This window comes from Protopterus annectens, chromosome 3.part0, assembly GCF_019279795.1.
Source record: "Protopterus annectens isolate FY-2018-M chromosome 3.part0, PAN1.0, whole genome shotgun sequence".
Lineage (NCBI taxonomy): Eukaryota > Metazoa > Chordata > Ceratodontiformes > Protopteridae > Protopterus > Protopterus annectens.
Genome location: NC_056731.1, coordinates 177,406,611 through 177,420,805, shown reverse-complemented (window position 1 = coordinate 177,420,805; position 14,195 = coordinate 177,406,611). Strand labels below are relative to the sequence as shown.

Sequence of the window (14,195 nt, the reverse complement as noted above, 5' to 3'; positions counted from 1 at the left end):
CCCATCTTCCAAGCTTGAGGACAGCAGGTCCTGGAGCAAAACAGCAGGCATTATTTTTGTCAACAGAGGCAACAAATCTGTGGCAATCCCGTTTGTGGACCATGTCTACAAATATCTGCTTGTTCAGCATCCATTAGTGTGCAGATCAGCTTAGAAAATCTGCCAGGACAATGTTCTGTTAAGGAATGTAAACGTCTTGGAGGGAGAGGTTTACTTTTGAGGCTTGCTCCCATGCCAAAAGAGCACCCTCACTTGTGTACTGTATGACTGTTATATTGTCTGTGAACACTTTTAAGGGACCTGGTTTTCAGCAATGGGAGAAGATCTGCAGGGCCTGTATTAGTGCCCTCATCTCCTTCAGGCTGACGTACTCTGATCTTTGGTGCATTGCATTGTATGATGTGTCTGTGTGCAGCTCCTGTTATGGTGTCTGTGGTTTGAAGGGAAGATGCTGGTTTAGCTTTACCTTTGACATCCACCACAGTACTTCCTTCTTTAGGCAAGATGGATGAGAATGTTTGGACTAAGGGAATGTCAAGTACCACTGGATCGTCCTTTTATGGAGTATGGCAAAGTGGACAAAGGGAATGGTTGCTGCCACGATTTCCAGTGTTATAAGGATCTCCCTTGCAGTATAGGACTAAAGAGAAAAAGGAGAAAGGAAGTAAATGGTTAGAATTTGCACTTTGTCTAGAGGATGGAATGTATCCATTAGTTTGGTGTCTAGTCTGCACCACAAGGAAAAAGTCTTGGGTTGGCTTCATTGTTGACTTTTTTAGGTTGATTGTGAAACCCATGTCCTGAAGAAGGGCCAGAGTGAACATGAGAGGAGTTAATAGAATCTGCTGAGAAGATACAAGTATTAACAGGTCATTCAAGTAAGGGAATATCTGGATTCACAGAGTCCTGCAGTAAGCTATGGCTGGGGCAAGGCACTTTTGAAGACTCCGGGAGCTGGAGAGAGTCTAAGCAGGGAGCTGCAAGTGTGATGAGCCAGTAGAAAACCTCAAAGATTTCTTGTAAAACAGGTGAACAAGAATGGGGAGATATGTGTCATTTAGGTCCAAAGACACCAGGAAGGCTCTAGAAGCACAGTCTGCATGGACAGATACTTGAAAGATGGAAGAGAAAGAAAGGTGATGAGGGTTGAGAGATCAATGTCTCCAGTCTCCTCCTTTTCTTGGGACAAGGAATAGTCTGGAATAGAATCCTTTTCCCCACATACTATTGAGGCACAGAGTCCATGTTGCCTTGCTCAAGCAAGGTTTGAATGACAGAATAGAGCAACTGTACATGATTTTGTGAGGGCGAAGGGATGCCAATGAATGGAAGCACATTTTTCCAAGTAATTCTAAATCCAATTGGAATGACTGAAATAAATGCTTTTGTCAGTAGTGATGAGTAGCTATTTTTTTGTTTGTTTTGGGCTGAGGTAAGCCTTTGGATAGAGAGAGAGAGAGAGAGAGAGAGAGAGAGAGAGACAGAGAGAGAAATGGTCTCAGGGGTGGGAAGAGAGACAGAGAGAGAAATGGTCTCAGGGGTGGGAAGAGAGACAGAGAGAGAAATGGTCTCAGGGGTGGGAAGAGGGACAGAGCATAGTCAGGCAGCCATGCCTGGGTAAGAAGGCCTCCCAGATCTAGAATCCCTTGTCTGGCTTATCCTGGAATCTTTTCCTAGGCATTTAAAGGTCTTGGTTACCAGTGAGTGAAGGAAGTGGGTTTTGCATGATAATGACTTTGGTACTGTGGCACAGAAGTAATAAAGATCTATCTACAGTTATTTATAATTATACCTTATTCCTGCAACTGTTTGAAAAGACTGGCAGCATCCAGACTGAACAAAAGGTTCTTCTTTAAGGGAAAGCCTAGGAGTTTGGCTTTAATATCCTCTAGGATGGGCTGAAAATGTAGCCAAGCATATCTCCTTATCACAAAAGCTGTGGGGCTGCTCTGGAAGAAGCTTCCACTGCATCATAGTTGCATTTAACTTTGTGTCTAGCCACCTGTGAAGCTTGAGCCACCATTGATAAAACCTGTTTACGACCAGGTTCCTCCAGGGAGAATATTTTATTTAAATTGCCCAAAATAGACATTAGTCATTTGAGTCTTATAATTCAGAACTCTAAAGGCCATATTTGAAGATGTACAAACCTTTCTCCCTAATCTGTCTACTGCCCTGCTGTCTATCTGATAGAAAAGCATGGCAAAAGGCAGTAACCTTGAAAGCTTGTCTACAGACATAGAAAACACAGAAGAATTTGAAACAAGGGTATTGTACAGAAATTTCAAGTCTTGAGTTAAGTTGTAAAATCTGTCAAGCCTTTTAGGAGGTGGTGGCTGGAAATATGGTGCAGTGGAAGTGGATGCATAGGCATCAAGAAAAGCGTCCAGAAAAGGAGGAACAGGTACAGCAGCAGAAGTGTGTATGTCCAAGAGATTATAGTACATTTGTTGAACATCAGAAATATGCTAGGATTCCCATTCAAAAAACGTCATCATATTACCAACAGATTCCTCAAACGAAGCTTCAACAGAGGAGTCAGGAGAAAGGGAATCTTCATCATTTCAACCCTCTGTCTTATTCATCTTGGATCCCCTCACCAGACCGAGTGTTCATCAGAGTTTGATTCATCCTCTTCATCCTCAGAAGTGTTTAAGTGTCTCTTTTTGGGTGTGGAAGGAGGGGGGAGTGGTAGTAGTAGGCCCTGCAAAAGATGGTGGCCTAAGTGTCATTATGACCTTATACAGGATTCGTGAAAAATCCATCCTCTCCTTTTCTTTGGCAGTCTGGGGGAAGAAACATTTTTTTGTTTTTTCTTTTGCCTAGGTGCAATGTCAGCTTTGACTAAAAGAGGAGGCTCCAAACCCTGTTCGAATCTCAATGAGTGACCCTTGAATTTCCTTTCCAACAAGAAATTGCAGTATGCCTTTGGGTCTTTCAGAAATTATTAAACAGGGATCTTTTTCTCACCACCATTGGTAACTTCAATCGTTTTGGATGTGTGAATGTCAGATACCATACTGGCCCCCAGTGAAGTTGTGGTAGTGGAAGTCTAAGTAGGTGATGGGCATATGGAAGGTGACTAAACTTTTGTAAACTGGTCAGATGTATGGTATCCTTGGCAAGATGCTTGTCAGTAATACTGTAAAAATGATCTAATGAAGAACATTAACTGTTCATTAAGACATTTTTGGTGGGAGATGATTGCTACTGTTGACTGTAAAGAGTTCCTTATTTCTACAAACAAAATGTGTCTTACTTTATGTAGCAAAAAGAGCCCTAGCATCAATTTACAATGCATTTAATTGATAACGCATTGTTGTACAGTATTACATGAATTCAGATATCAAAAAAACATACTTACAGTGAAGTTGGGAGAGCATTAGGCTTTCTGTCCTGAAATCATCCCTTAATCTAAAATGAACTATTAATATAATTACTGCTAAACAATTAGCTGACACATTTAAAATTACTGAAATAATTTCCACCATTCTGTATTACTGAAGATCAATGGAAGTGTCATAAAACAAACATTTTGCCTTTATTTTTCCTCCATCCAACCAGTTCAGAGACCCATTTGTTCCTTGGTCCTGGCCAGCAGTACCACTAACTAGTGGACAGGGTGCTGAGGAGTGGTGGGCCATTACACCTGGTGGATTTTTGTTTCTTTGTGTGTCTAACTTCCCCTTGTCTTTCAGGACAAATGCTGTAGGATGTGAGGTGCAATGGATACAGTGTGGGGACAATGCTCATTCAAGCAAGTGGCTAGGCCCTCAGGCAGCCCTGTGTCCCCAGAGAATCTCAAAGACAAGCATACACCTGGCACATACATGCACACACACAACTTATCCCTTCTACTGCTGCCGACTATTCCTTTCCCATCCTGCCTGCCAGCTTCTCCAATGACAAGTTGAACAAGTAGCTCTGAATATTATTCAGCTAGTCTACCCCTCCACATCATAAACATGGTATTTCAAAAGAGTGTTCTTAGATTAATTTAGCTTTCGCTGTCTTGGTATCCTACCATTGTCTATACCTGATTTTCTTTTCCTCTGTAAACCAACCCTGTTTAAACATTGTGCTGCTTTGATGCCTTTGTCATGGATGAAAAGGATTGACTGGTAGTTATCATGTAGAAAGGAATAAAAAAAAGTACAAACAGAAATGCATACTACACTGTAGAACTGTAGTAGAAATTATGGTTTGATGGTAATCTTATTACGAGGCACACTACTCCAGACTTTTTTATGAATAGTAAATTAAGCATGAGGCAGTAGCAACTTCCTAATTACCAATATCAGGAAAAACAAAACACTGATCAAAGCAGACAACTACACAAAAGTGAACAAATGTCAGTTTGGAAATAATGAAAATGGCAACTTCTGGGAGAAATGCTGGTATTATTAATGGTGCACCTGATCTTGCTGTAGAAGACATCCTGGTTGCTCAGAACCCTAGAAGTAAGGGGGAATGCAATGCCTTGTGAAGAACACTTGGGAACATACTAGGGCAATAAAACTTGTACATCCACTGGATGAACAGGTGATGGATGTGTCACAGCTACAGCAATCACTGAAAGGGCTATAATCAGCTACCCAAGTCAGAAAGTACCCAAAAAGCCAATAACAATCTAAGTTCAGTGGTCCCAGCATCTAATACAAAGGTGATGTTTAAAGGCAGAGACAGACTGGCCCAGGTGCTTCTCATTTCATAGGTTGGTACTAGGATATCGGCCCTAGGGCCTATACAAGCCTAGCCATAACAATTCCCTGGCTATTTCTTCCCACACTATTTACTTCCTACACTATTTCCTGGAACACTGACATTCCCTGTGGTTATTACTAGGGGTATTTCTGACAGAAATACAAAATATTAGTCCCCTTTCACTCTGGTTTCTCTTTTCTGAACCTTATTAAAGAAAAAAAATGCCTTCAAAAAACTGCTGTCTCCTCTCCATGGCTGCTACTTGCAAAGCCTTTACCAACTCAGTAATCACCAGGGAAGAACATCTAAGCAATCACATGCAATACAGATTACAGGCACAACTACACTGATGTGGTGGACAAGTATGCCACAGTGTTGCAGTTTTCTTACCTCGTATGTAGTAGCGTACACCAGCTCTGAAGCAACTTCTCCTAGAAATAAGAATCCAATTAAAGTATTTTCCGTTCACAGAACAGGAATGCACCACAATAACTAGTATATATTAAGTCAAGGAAAATGTGTCAATTTCTGGGATGGTAAGACATTCATTTTACAGTTCCATACAAATTTCTCATAAAATAGCTTTCAAACAGTTTTTGTTAAATCATCTTACAAAATACTTCAAAGACAACAAATACAAACACCAAAATATGGCATTTACCAAAAAAAAAAATCTAGCAGTCTAGATCTAAACTCATGCATATTATCTAGACATTCCCTTATTTTCTAGTTAGCACTATACATTTGTACCTGTTCTTGTTCTGTGAGATTCCCCTACTCTGCAATACTTAGAGGGACTGAGAAAAGTTAAGGTCCTATTACTTCTTAACCATCTCTCTCTTTTTTATTTCTACCCTTTTTTAAATCCATTTTCATTTTATCCCACGCAATACTACAACTACTGAAGATATTACTAACTTCCCTAATATCATCTTCTTTCGGCTGTTCCCGTTAGGGGTCACCACAGCGGATCACCTGTTTCCATTTATTCCTGTCCTCTGCATCTTGCTCTGTCACACCAACCACCTGTATGTCCTCTCTCTCACCACATCCATAAACCTTATCTTAGGCCTTCCTCTTTTCCTGTTACAGGTAGCTTCATCCTTAGCATCTTTTTCCCCAATATACTCAGCATCCCTCCTCAGCACATGTCCAAACCAACGTAATCTTGCCTCTCTAGCTTTGTCTCCAAACCTTCCAACCTTGGCTGACCCTCTAATATACTTATTCCTAATTCTGTCCACTCTCGTCACACCCAGTGCAAATCTTAACATCTTTAACTCTGCCACATCCAGCTCAAATTCCTGCCTTTTTGTCAGTGCCATTGTCTCCAACCCATATAACATAGCTGGTCTCACTACCCTCTTGTAGACCTTCCCTTTCACTCTTACAGGTACTCGTCTGTCACAAATCACTCCTGACACTCTTCTCCACCCACTCCATCTTGCCTGTACTCTCTTCTTCACCTCTCTTCCACACTCATCGTTACTCTGAACTATTGACCCCAAGTATTTAAACTCATCCACCTTCGCCAGCTCTACTCCTTGCATCCTCACCATTCCTCTATCCTCTCTCTCATTCACACACATATATTCTGTCTTAGTCCTGCTGACCTTCATTCCTCTTCTCTCTAGAGCATATCTCCATCTCTCCGGGGTCTCCTCCACCTGTTCCCTACTCTCACTACAGATCACAATGTCATCTGCAAACATCATAGTCCATGGGGTCTCCTGTCTGATCTCATCTGTCAACCTGTCCATTACCATTGCAAATAAGAAAGGGCTCAGAGCAGATCCTTGATATAACCCCACCTCCACCTTAAACGCATCCATCACTGCCACAGCAGACCTCACCGTTGTCACACTACCCTCGTACATATCCTGTACCACTCTTACACACTTCTCTGACTTCCTCATACAATACCACAACTCCTCTCTAGGCACCCTGTCATATGCTTTCTCTAAGTCTACAAAAACACAATGCAACTCCTTCTGACATTCTCTGTACTTCTCCATCAAAACTCTCAAAGCAAACATCGCATCTGTAGTGCTCTTTCCTGGCATGAAACCATACTGTTGATCACTAATCATCACGTCCCTTCTTAACCTAGCTTCCACTACTCTTTCCCATAACTTCATGTTGTGACTGATCAATTTAATTCCTCTGTAGTTACTACAGCTCTGCACATCACCCTTATTCTTAAAAATCGGTACCAAAACACTTTTTCTCCATTCCTCAGGCATCCTCTCACTTTCCAAGATTTCATTAAACAATCTGGTTAAAAACTCCACTGCCATTTCACCTAAACACCTCCATGCTTCCACAGGTATGTCATCTGGGCCAACAGCCTTTCTGTTCTTCATCCTCTTCATAGCTATCCTTACTTCCTCCTTGCTAATAGATTGTACTTTATGATTTACTATCCCTACATCATCCAACCTTCTCTCCCTCTCATTCTCTTCATTCATCAACCTCTCAAAGTACTCTTTCCATCTCCTCAACACACTGTCCTTGCTTGTGAGTATGTTTCCCTCATTATCCTTTATCACCCTTACCTGCTGCACATCTTTCCTAGCTCGGTCCCTCTGTCTAGCCAATCGGTACATGTCCTTTTCTCCCTCCTTAGTGTCCAACCTTTCATACAACTCTTCATATTCCTTATCCTTAGCCTTCGCCACCTCTCTCTTTGCCATGCACCTCATCTCCTTATACTCCTGTCTACTTTCTTCATCTCTCTGACAATCCCACTTTTTCTTTGCCAACCTCTTTCTCTGTATACTCTCCTGTACTTCCTCATTCCACCACCATGTCTCCTTGTCGTTCTTCCTCTGTCCAGATGTCATACCAAGCACCTTTCTAGCCATCTCTCTTACTAACACTGCCATAGTTACCCAACTATTTGGTAACTCTTCACTGCCACACAGTGCCTGTCTTAACTCATCCCTGAACTTCACCTCACAATTACCCTTTTTCAATTTCCACCATTTGATCCTTGGTGCTGCCCTCAAACTCCTCCTCCTCTTCTTGATCACCAACGTCATCCTACAAACCACCGTCCTATGCTGCCTAACTACACCTTCCCCGGTCACCACTTTACAGTCTCCAATCTCGTTCACACTGGCCCCTCCTACATAAGATATAATCCACCTGTGTGCATCTTCCTCCATTCTTGTATGTCACCCTATGCTCCTTCCCTCTTGTTAAAATACGTATTCACCACAGCCATGTCCATCCTTTTTGCAAAATCCACTACCATCTGACCTTCTGCATTCCTTTGTTTAACACCATACCTACCCATAGGTTCATAGGTTGGTAATGGGCTATCTGCCCGAAGGCATACATTAGCCCAGCCACGTTGTGCGGCATTCACCGCCCCTTTAGTAGTTCCCTAGACCCTTGTACTAGCAGCTAGTACCCTTGGCCCCTATCTAGTAGTGCTGTTGGTGTGATCCCCGGTGTGAACTTTCTGTTACTCATCCGCTCATCAAGGTTCCTCTTGAAGAGTGATAGTGAGGGGCTCTGTCTTATGTAGACTGGGACCCTGTTCCATAGTAAGGGAAGTGTCTGCGAAGGGAATCTATCCCTCCAGCATGTTCTATTCATTGTTGTGTTGAGGTTTATATCCCTAGAGTATGTAGCTCGAGTAGATTTGGTTTTGCTAAGATGGAGCATGTTCAACAATTCTGGGTTGGACATGGCTCTGTACGTTAGACAGAGATCGCCCCTGAGAAAGCAGTATGCAACAGAGAAAAGTCTTAGCTTTTTCAATCGTGCTGCATAGAGCAACTGTTTGAGGTCAGTAATCCTCTTGGTTAGGTACCTTTGTGGTCTCTCCAGCTGCTGGAAATGTCTAGCCAGGTACATTCCAATTGGTGCATTGTACTCAATAATGGGTCTGATGAGGGAAGAGTAGAGGGGCACCATTACATCCTTAGATCTTGATGCGAACCCTTTCATGATCAGATGGGTCACATAGAAGGATTTTCTAACCACTTTAGCAACATGGTTATCAAACGAAAGCTGACTATCTACTTGGGTCCCTAAGATCCCTTATTTCTTCTTCAGATTTCAGGGGATTACCTCCTATGTTGTAGTTTGCGGGTACTCTGTTTTTTCCAAAGGGGATTACTACGCATTTTTTTGCATTTAGCTTGAGACCATGGCTTTGACACCATGCATCAGTCTCATTTAGGCCCTTCTGGAGGATCTTCATCTCGGCCGGAGACTCTATTATAGCACCCAGTTTGCAGTCGTCCGCAAACTTAGTCAGCCACAGCCCTTCCGTGCTTGCCTGTACTTCTGAGAAGTAAATGCCAAATAGGAGGGGCCCCGGGACAGAGCCCTGAGGCACACCACTCGTTACTGGTCTGCATTCGGACATAGATCCCACTACTCTTACTTTATGGGATCTGTCCGACAGCCAGTTTGCGATCCATCTTGTGACGTAAGGGTTTATGCCCAGGCTGGTGAGCTGAATGGGGAATGGTGTCAAATGCTTTAGCAAGGTCAAGGTAAGCTGTGTGTACCTCCTTTCCCTTATCGATAGCCTGAGTAACTGTCTCAAAGAAATCCACCAGGTTCAGGAGGCATGATCTGCCCTTGACGAAGCCAAACTGCATGGGGTCCAGCGACTGGAGGTTCCCAATCTCTCCATTTATGAGTTCCATAATGATTCGCTCCATAGCCTTACAGATCAGACTGGTCAGGCTTATTGGTCGGTAGTTCCCAGGGTCAGTTGTAGCCCCACCCTTGTGTAGCGGGACCACCATTGCCGTGCGCCATTCTATGGGCACATATCCTGTGGAGAGGCTGAGACTGAACAGGGTATTAAGATGCGGGGTTAATTCCTTTTGGAGCTCGCGTATGACACAGCCTGGGACACCATCTGGTCCCATGGAGGCAGTGTTTTTAACTTTAGATAGAGCCTTGTTAACCAACGTATCAGTAATAATTGGACTTACACAATCCCCTAGAATGGTAATAGGCCCCGTAGGTGGTGACTGGGGGGGGGTTGCACTGAACCTGTCAGCCAAGATGTTGGCAATGTCAGAAGGGTCAGTGTATTTTGTTCCATTTTGTACTAGCTCAGAACAGACCTGAGCATTGCCATTAAGGTTTTTGACGTAGCCATAGAAGGCCTTATGGTTATCCCTGGCATCCTTGGCAACTTTCTTTTCAAAATTAGCTTTAGTTGACTTGATGAGGGCCCTCAATTTCTTACTAATGCTGATCAGGGATGATTTTTCTACTTGAGATTTGGCTTTTTTTTGTATAAGTCTCCTCCTTTTATTGTAAAGTTTGCTTATGGCCGGGGTCCACCAGACTGGTTTCTTCTTGCTTGAGGAAGGAGTCTTGGTTTTATTTGGGATAGCACGGTCCATGCAATCCTGAAGATGCATATAGAGTGCCTTGGTGTAGGATTCCGCATCCTGGATATCATTATCCTTCTGCAAGGGAATAGTGAAGCTTTCCACTTTGGATGCAAGTAGTTTGAAGTTTGCTTTGGAAAGGTTTTTGACTATGGTTTCTTTGATTGGGGGAGGTGGAGGAGTGAGGATGTCCAGGGTTATCAGTTTGTGGTCGGATCTGACCAAGGAGGGGGTGAGAACGGGTGTGGTACAATGGGCGCCCATATTTCTGATGATTAAATCCAATATGTTGTCCCCTCTAGTGGGGGAACATACTAGTTGTTCAAGGGCATTTGAATTTATAAATTCTATGAATCGCTGAGCATAGGAGTTGGAACATTGGTAGTTCGCCCAGTCTATACCAGGGTAGTTGAAATCACCCAAGATTATGGTGTTGGGTAGGACCTTTATATTTTCTAATGTCTCAAGGAATGCAGAGTGAGCATCTTGGGACATGGTGGGCGATCTATAACCGGCTACGACTTGAAATGTGGTTTTGCCTGCTGATAGTTGCGCATGGATGATCCCATCACTTCCTCATCCCCTCTGTTCCCTTCACCAACATGCCCACTGAAATCTGCTCCAATCACCACTCTCTCACCCTTGGGTACAGTCATCACCACTTCATCCAAGTCACTCCAAAAATTTTCTTTCTCATCCATTGCGCACCCAACTTGTGGAGCATATGCACTAACAACATTCATCATTACACCATCAATTTCCAGCTTCATAAACATCACTCTATCCGACACTCTTTTCACCTCCAAAACACTCTTAGAATACTGTTCCTTCAGAATAATTCGCGAAAAACTTTCACTATGCATTTCTTAAATTCCTTTCTTTTAGCAGGTAGGTAGAAAAGTGCAATAGTCTTATTTTTACTTTATTATCCTGCATTTTTATCTTGGTTTTAATTGGTGCATGACCTGAAATAGTTATTGGATGAGAGCTGAAGCTTTCAGTCAAATGCACATGTTCCTAAGACAAATCATTTCTATTTAGTCCTGCCCAATTATTGTGAACTTGGGAAATATTATGTAAATTCTTTCAGAGCTCTTACTACCAAATTCATATCTTCCATACTAAATATTTTCACAAATTGTTTCAAAAAATTACTCTCCTCTATAATTATTTCCCTTCTAGGTCCCTCTGATACATCTTCACGATTGCAAATCAAGTTCCAGTCCTTACCTATGAGTAATATTCCCTGCTATAAGCCAGTTAATTCTCTCAAAAATTTCTTAAGCTCCACAACAGCAGTTTTTGTTGGGACATAAATACATGCCAGTGTAATATTCCTCCTCCCTTGCCAACAGCCCCTTCCTACCATAAACCTACCATTATCATCTGATTTTCTCTTTTGTATCAGTACTGGAGTCCCCTCTAGCAAATATTATTATACTCCCCTTTTGCTTTGTCCCTGTTCTACTAAACAGTCATCCTGAAATCCTTTTTTGCAAATTCACATGCTCATTTCTTTCCAAGTACGACTCCTGCAGCATTGCTATTTGCGCTCTACATTTCTTTATTCTGCAAGGACATTTTTGGTAACTAACTCTGGCTAACTGCATGAGAAGAGAAAAAGTACAGTTGTGTACACTTACCACAAATGTAGATGTCCACGTGTATTCACTGTTGCAGTCATCACATTTGGGTTATCTGCCTGCAGGTAAACCTCAGTCGGCCCGAATACCAGAGGCTTAGTATTTCTGCGTCGGTTGCTGTCGCTTCAGGAGCGACATCAGGTCATCAGGGGTATAAAAACAGCCAGCCGACGCCATTACATCAGTTTTTCCTACCCCAAATGTCAGGAGCCCCCCAAATAGGGAGCTAAGTTATGGTGGAAAAAAACTCCACCAGTAAAAAGTAAATACCAATAGCCCTGTAAGGGGTGAGTAATAGAGATAGAGAAGGAGAGAGAGAGAGATAAGGGGGCTGGAGGGTGGGAAACCAGGACTGCAACAGTGAATACACTTGAACATCTAAATTTATGGTAAGTGTACACAAAGTACAGTTGTGTACACTTACCATAAATGTAGATGTTCGAGTGTATTCACTGTTGCAGTCATTACATTTAGGTAATCTGCTGGCAGGTTGCCCTCAGTCGGCATGATTAACAAAGTGTTGGGTCCTGCGTCAGTTGCTGTCACTTCTTCCATGACGTCAGGGGTATAAAACATGCAGCAGACACCATTACATCAGTTTTTCTTGCCACAGATGTCAGGTAAAAGAAAGAAGAGGTATAGTAAAAGGAAAACAGGGGGCTGGAGGGAGGGTAACCAGGACTGCAACAGTAAATACACTCGAACATCTACATTTATGGTAAGTGTACACAACTGTACTATGTTCGTGTTTCACTGTTGCAGTCATTACATTTAGATTCCCAAAGGTAAGGTTGGGAGGATGGATTTATACAGCATTAGGAACAGCTATAAGACCCTGCAAAACAGCAGTGGGAAAGCCAGCTCTGGATTTAGAGAAAATTGTTAAGTGATAATGCTTGGTGAAAGTATGAACTGAACTCCAGGTAGCAGCTTCTAGAATATCCCTGGTAGGAACACCTCTGAGAAAGGCTGCTGAAGTAGATGCAGCCCTGGTGGAATGAGATCTGATCCCCTGAGGGATAGGTTTTCCATGGTGCTTATAACAGAAATTAATACAATGGCGTATCCATTTAGAAATAGTTTGCTTTGAAATAGCCTTCCCCATTTGCCCCTGCAGCAAATACTACCAGCAGTTGTTCAGATTTTCTTTGAGATTTAGTCCTGTCCAAATAGAATCTAAGCTGTGTATGTCCAATGAATGCAGAATCCGCTCACCCTTGTTCTGTGGATTGGGAAAGAAAGTTGGCAAATGAATGGACTGATTAAGAGCCACACTGGATACCACCTTGGGCATGAATGATGGATTGGTCCTGAGTGACACCCTGTCCGCATGAAAGATGATGAAAGGCTCCACTACCATAAAGGCCTGTAATAAAGATATCCTTCTAGCTGAAGCGATTGCTAAAAGGAAGGCTGTTTTTCAGGAAAGAAATTTTTAAGTCTGCAGTTGCAGCTGTCGCGAAAAGAGGTAGAGTGAGTTTCTCCAATACAAAGTTAAGGTCCCAGGCAGGGCTTGGAGCTCTCCTGGGTGGTCTCAAGTTTTTGGCCTCTCTGAGATACTGTTTTAAAAGAGGATGAGAGAAGAGGGGGGGTTCTGTGTTGTAATGAGCTGAAATGGCTGAGACATGGATTTTTATGGAAGAAAAAGACAGGCCCTTGTGAAGCATCTCAGTTAAGTATTGCAAAATGTGAGGTAAATTGGGCACTGCTGTGCTCATTCCTTGGGATTGATTCCAGGCACAGAATCTTTTCCATTTGTCAGCATAAGATTTTCTAGTACTAGGTATTCTCGCCTCCAAAATGACATCCATCACAGGTTTGCTGAGGGACGCTAAGGGGGAATTTAAATGATTACCCAAGCTGCAAGATTCAAAGTTTGGAGCTGAGGGTGCAGAAATTGGTTCTCCTGCTGAGACAGTAAGGAAGGTGTCTGAGGCAGGTGCCATGGAGAAATGTGTAACACACTGCGCAGGAGTGGGTATCAGTGTTGGCGAGGTCAGTCTGGAGACATCAAAATCATTTTTGGTTTGTCCCGTTTGACTTTTAGAAGAACTTTGGAGAGCAAAGGCAGAGGGGGAAAGGTACAGACTGATACGTTTTTCCAGCTGAAGGACAAAGCATCCACTTTCCAGGCTTTTTTGTGATAAATTCTTGTGCAAAATTTGCCCAACTGGTAGTTCTGGGGTGAGGCAAAGAGATCTATGTCTGGGCTCCCCCATTTGCATATCAACATGTTGAAAATCCGTGGTTCGAGTTTCCATCTGTGAGGGTCCATGAGATTTCTGTTTAGTTCATCTGCCAGGGCATTCTGCTTTCCTGGCAGGAATTGAGCTTGTAGTTGTACTTGGTAGCTCAAGGCCATGTTCCACAATGCCATGGCTAGTCTGTAAAGGGGGTAGGAATGTGTACCCCCTGCTTGTTTATGTACCACATAACCGTGGTGTTGTCCGTCTTTATCAGTAAATGTCCTGGATGAGGT

General features: G+C 42.8%; 1 protein-coding gene across 1 annotated transcript in view; it reads right to left on the bottom strand.

Annotated features, from left to right (window-relative positions):
* SACM1L (SAC1 like phosphatidylinositide phosphatase) overlaps positions 1–14,195 on the bottom strand; it is a 1,643,742-nt gene that overhangs the window by 1,136,587 nt on the left and 492,960 nt on the right. Inside the window, exon 7 of the mRNA XM_044065524.1 lies at positions 5,095–5,196. Coding sequence (XP_043921459.1) covers positions 5,095–5,196 — 102 coding nt within the window. The remainder of the gene's footprint in view (positions 1–5,094; positions 5,197–14,195) is intronic.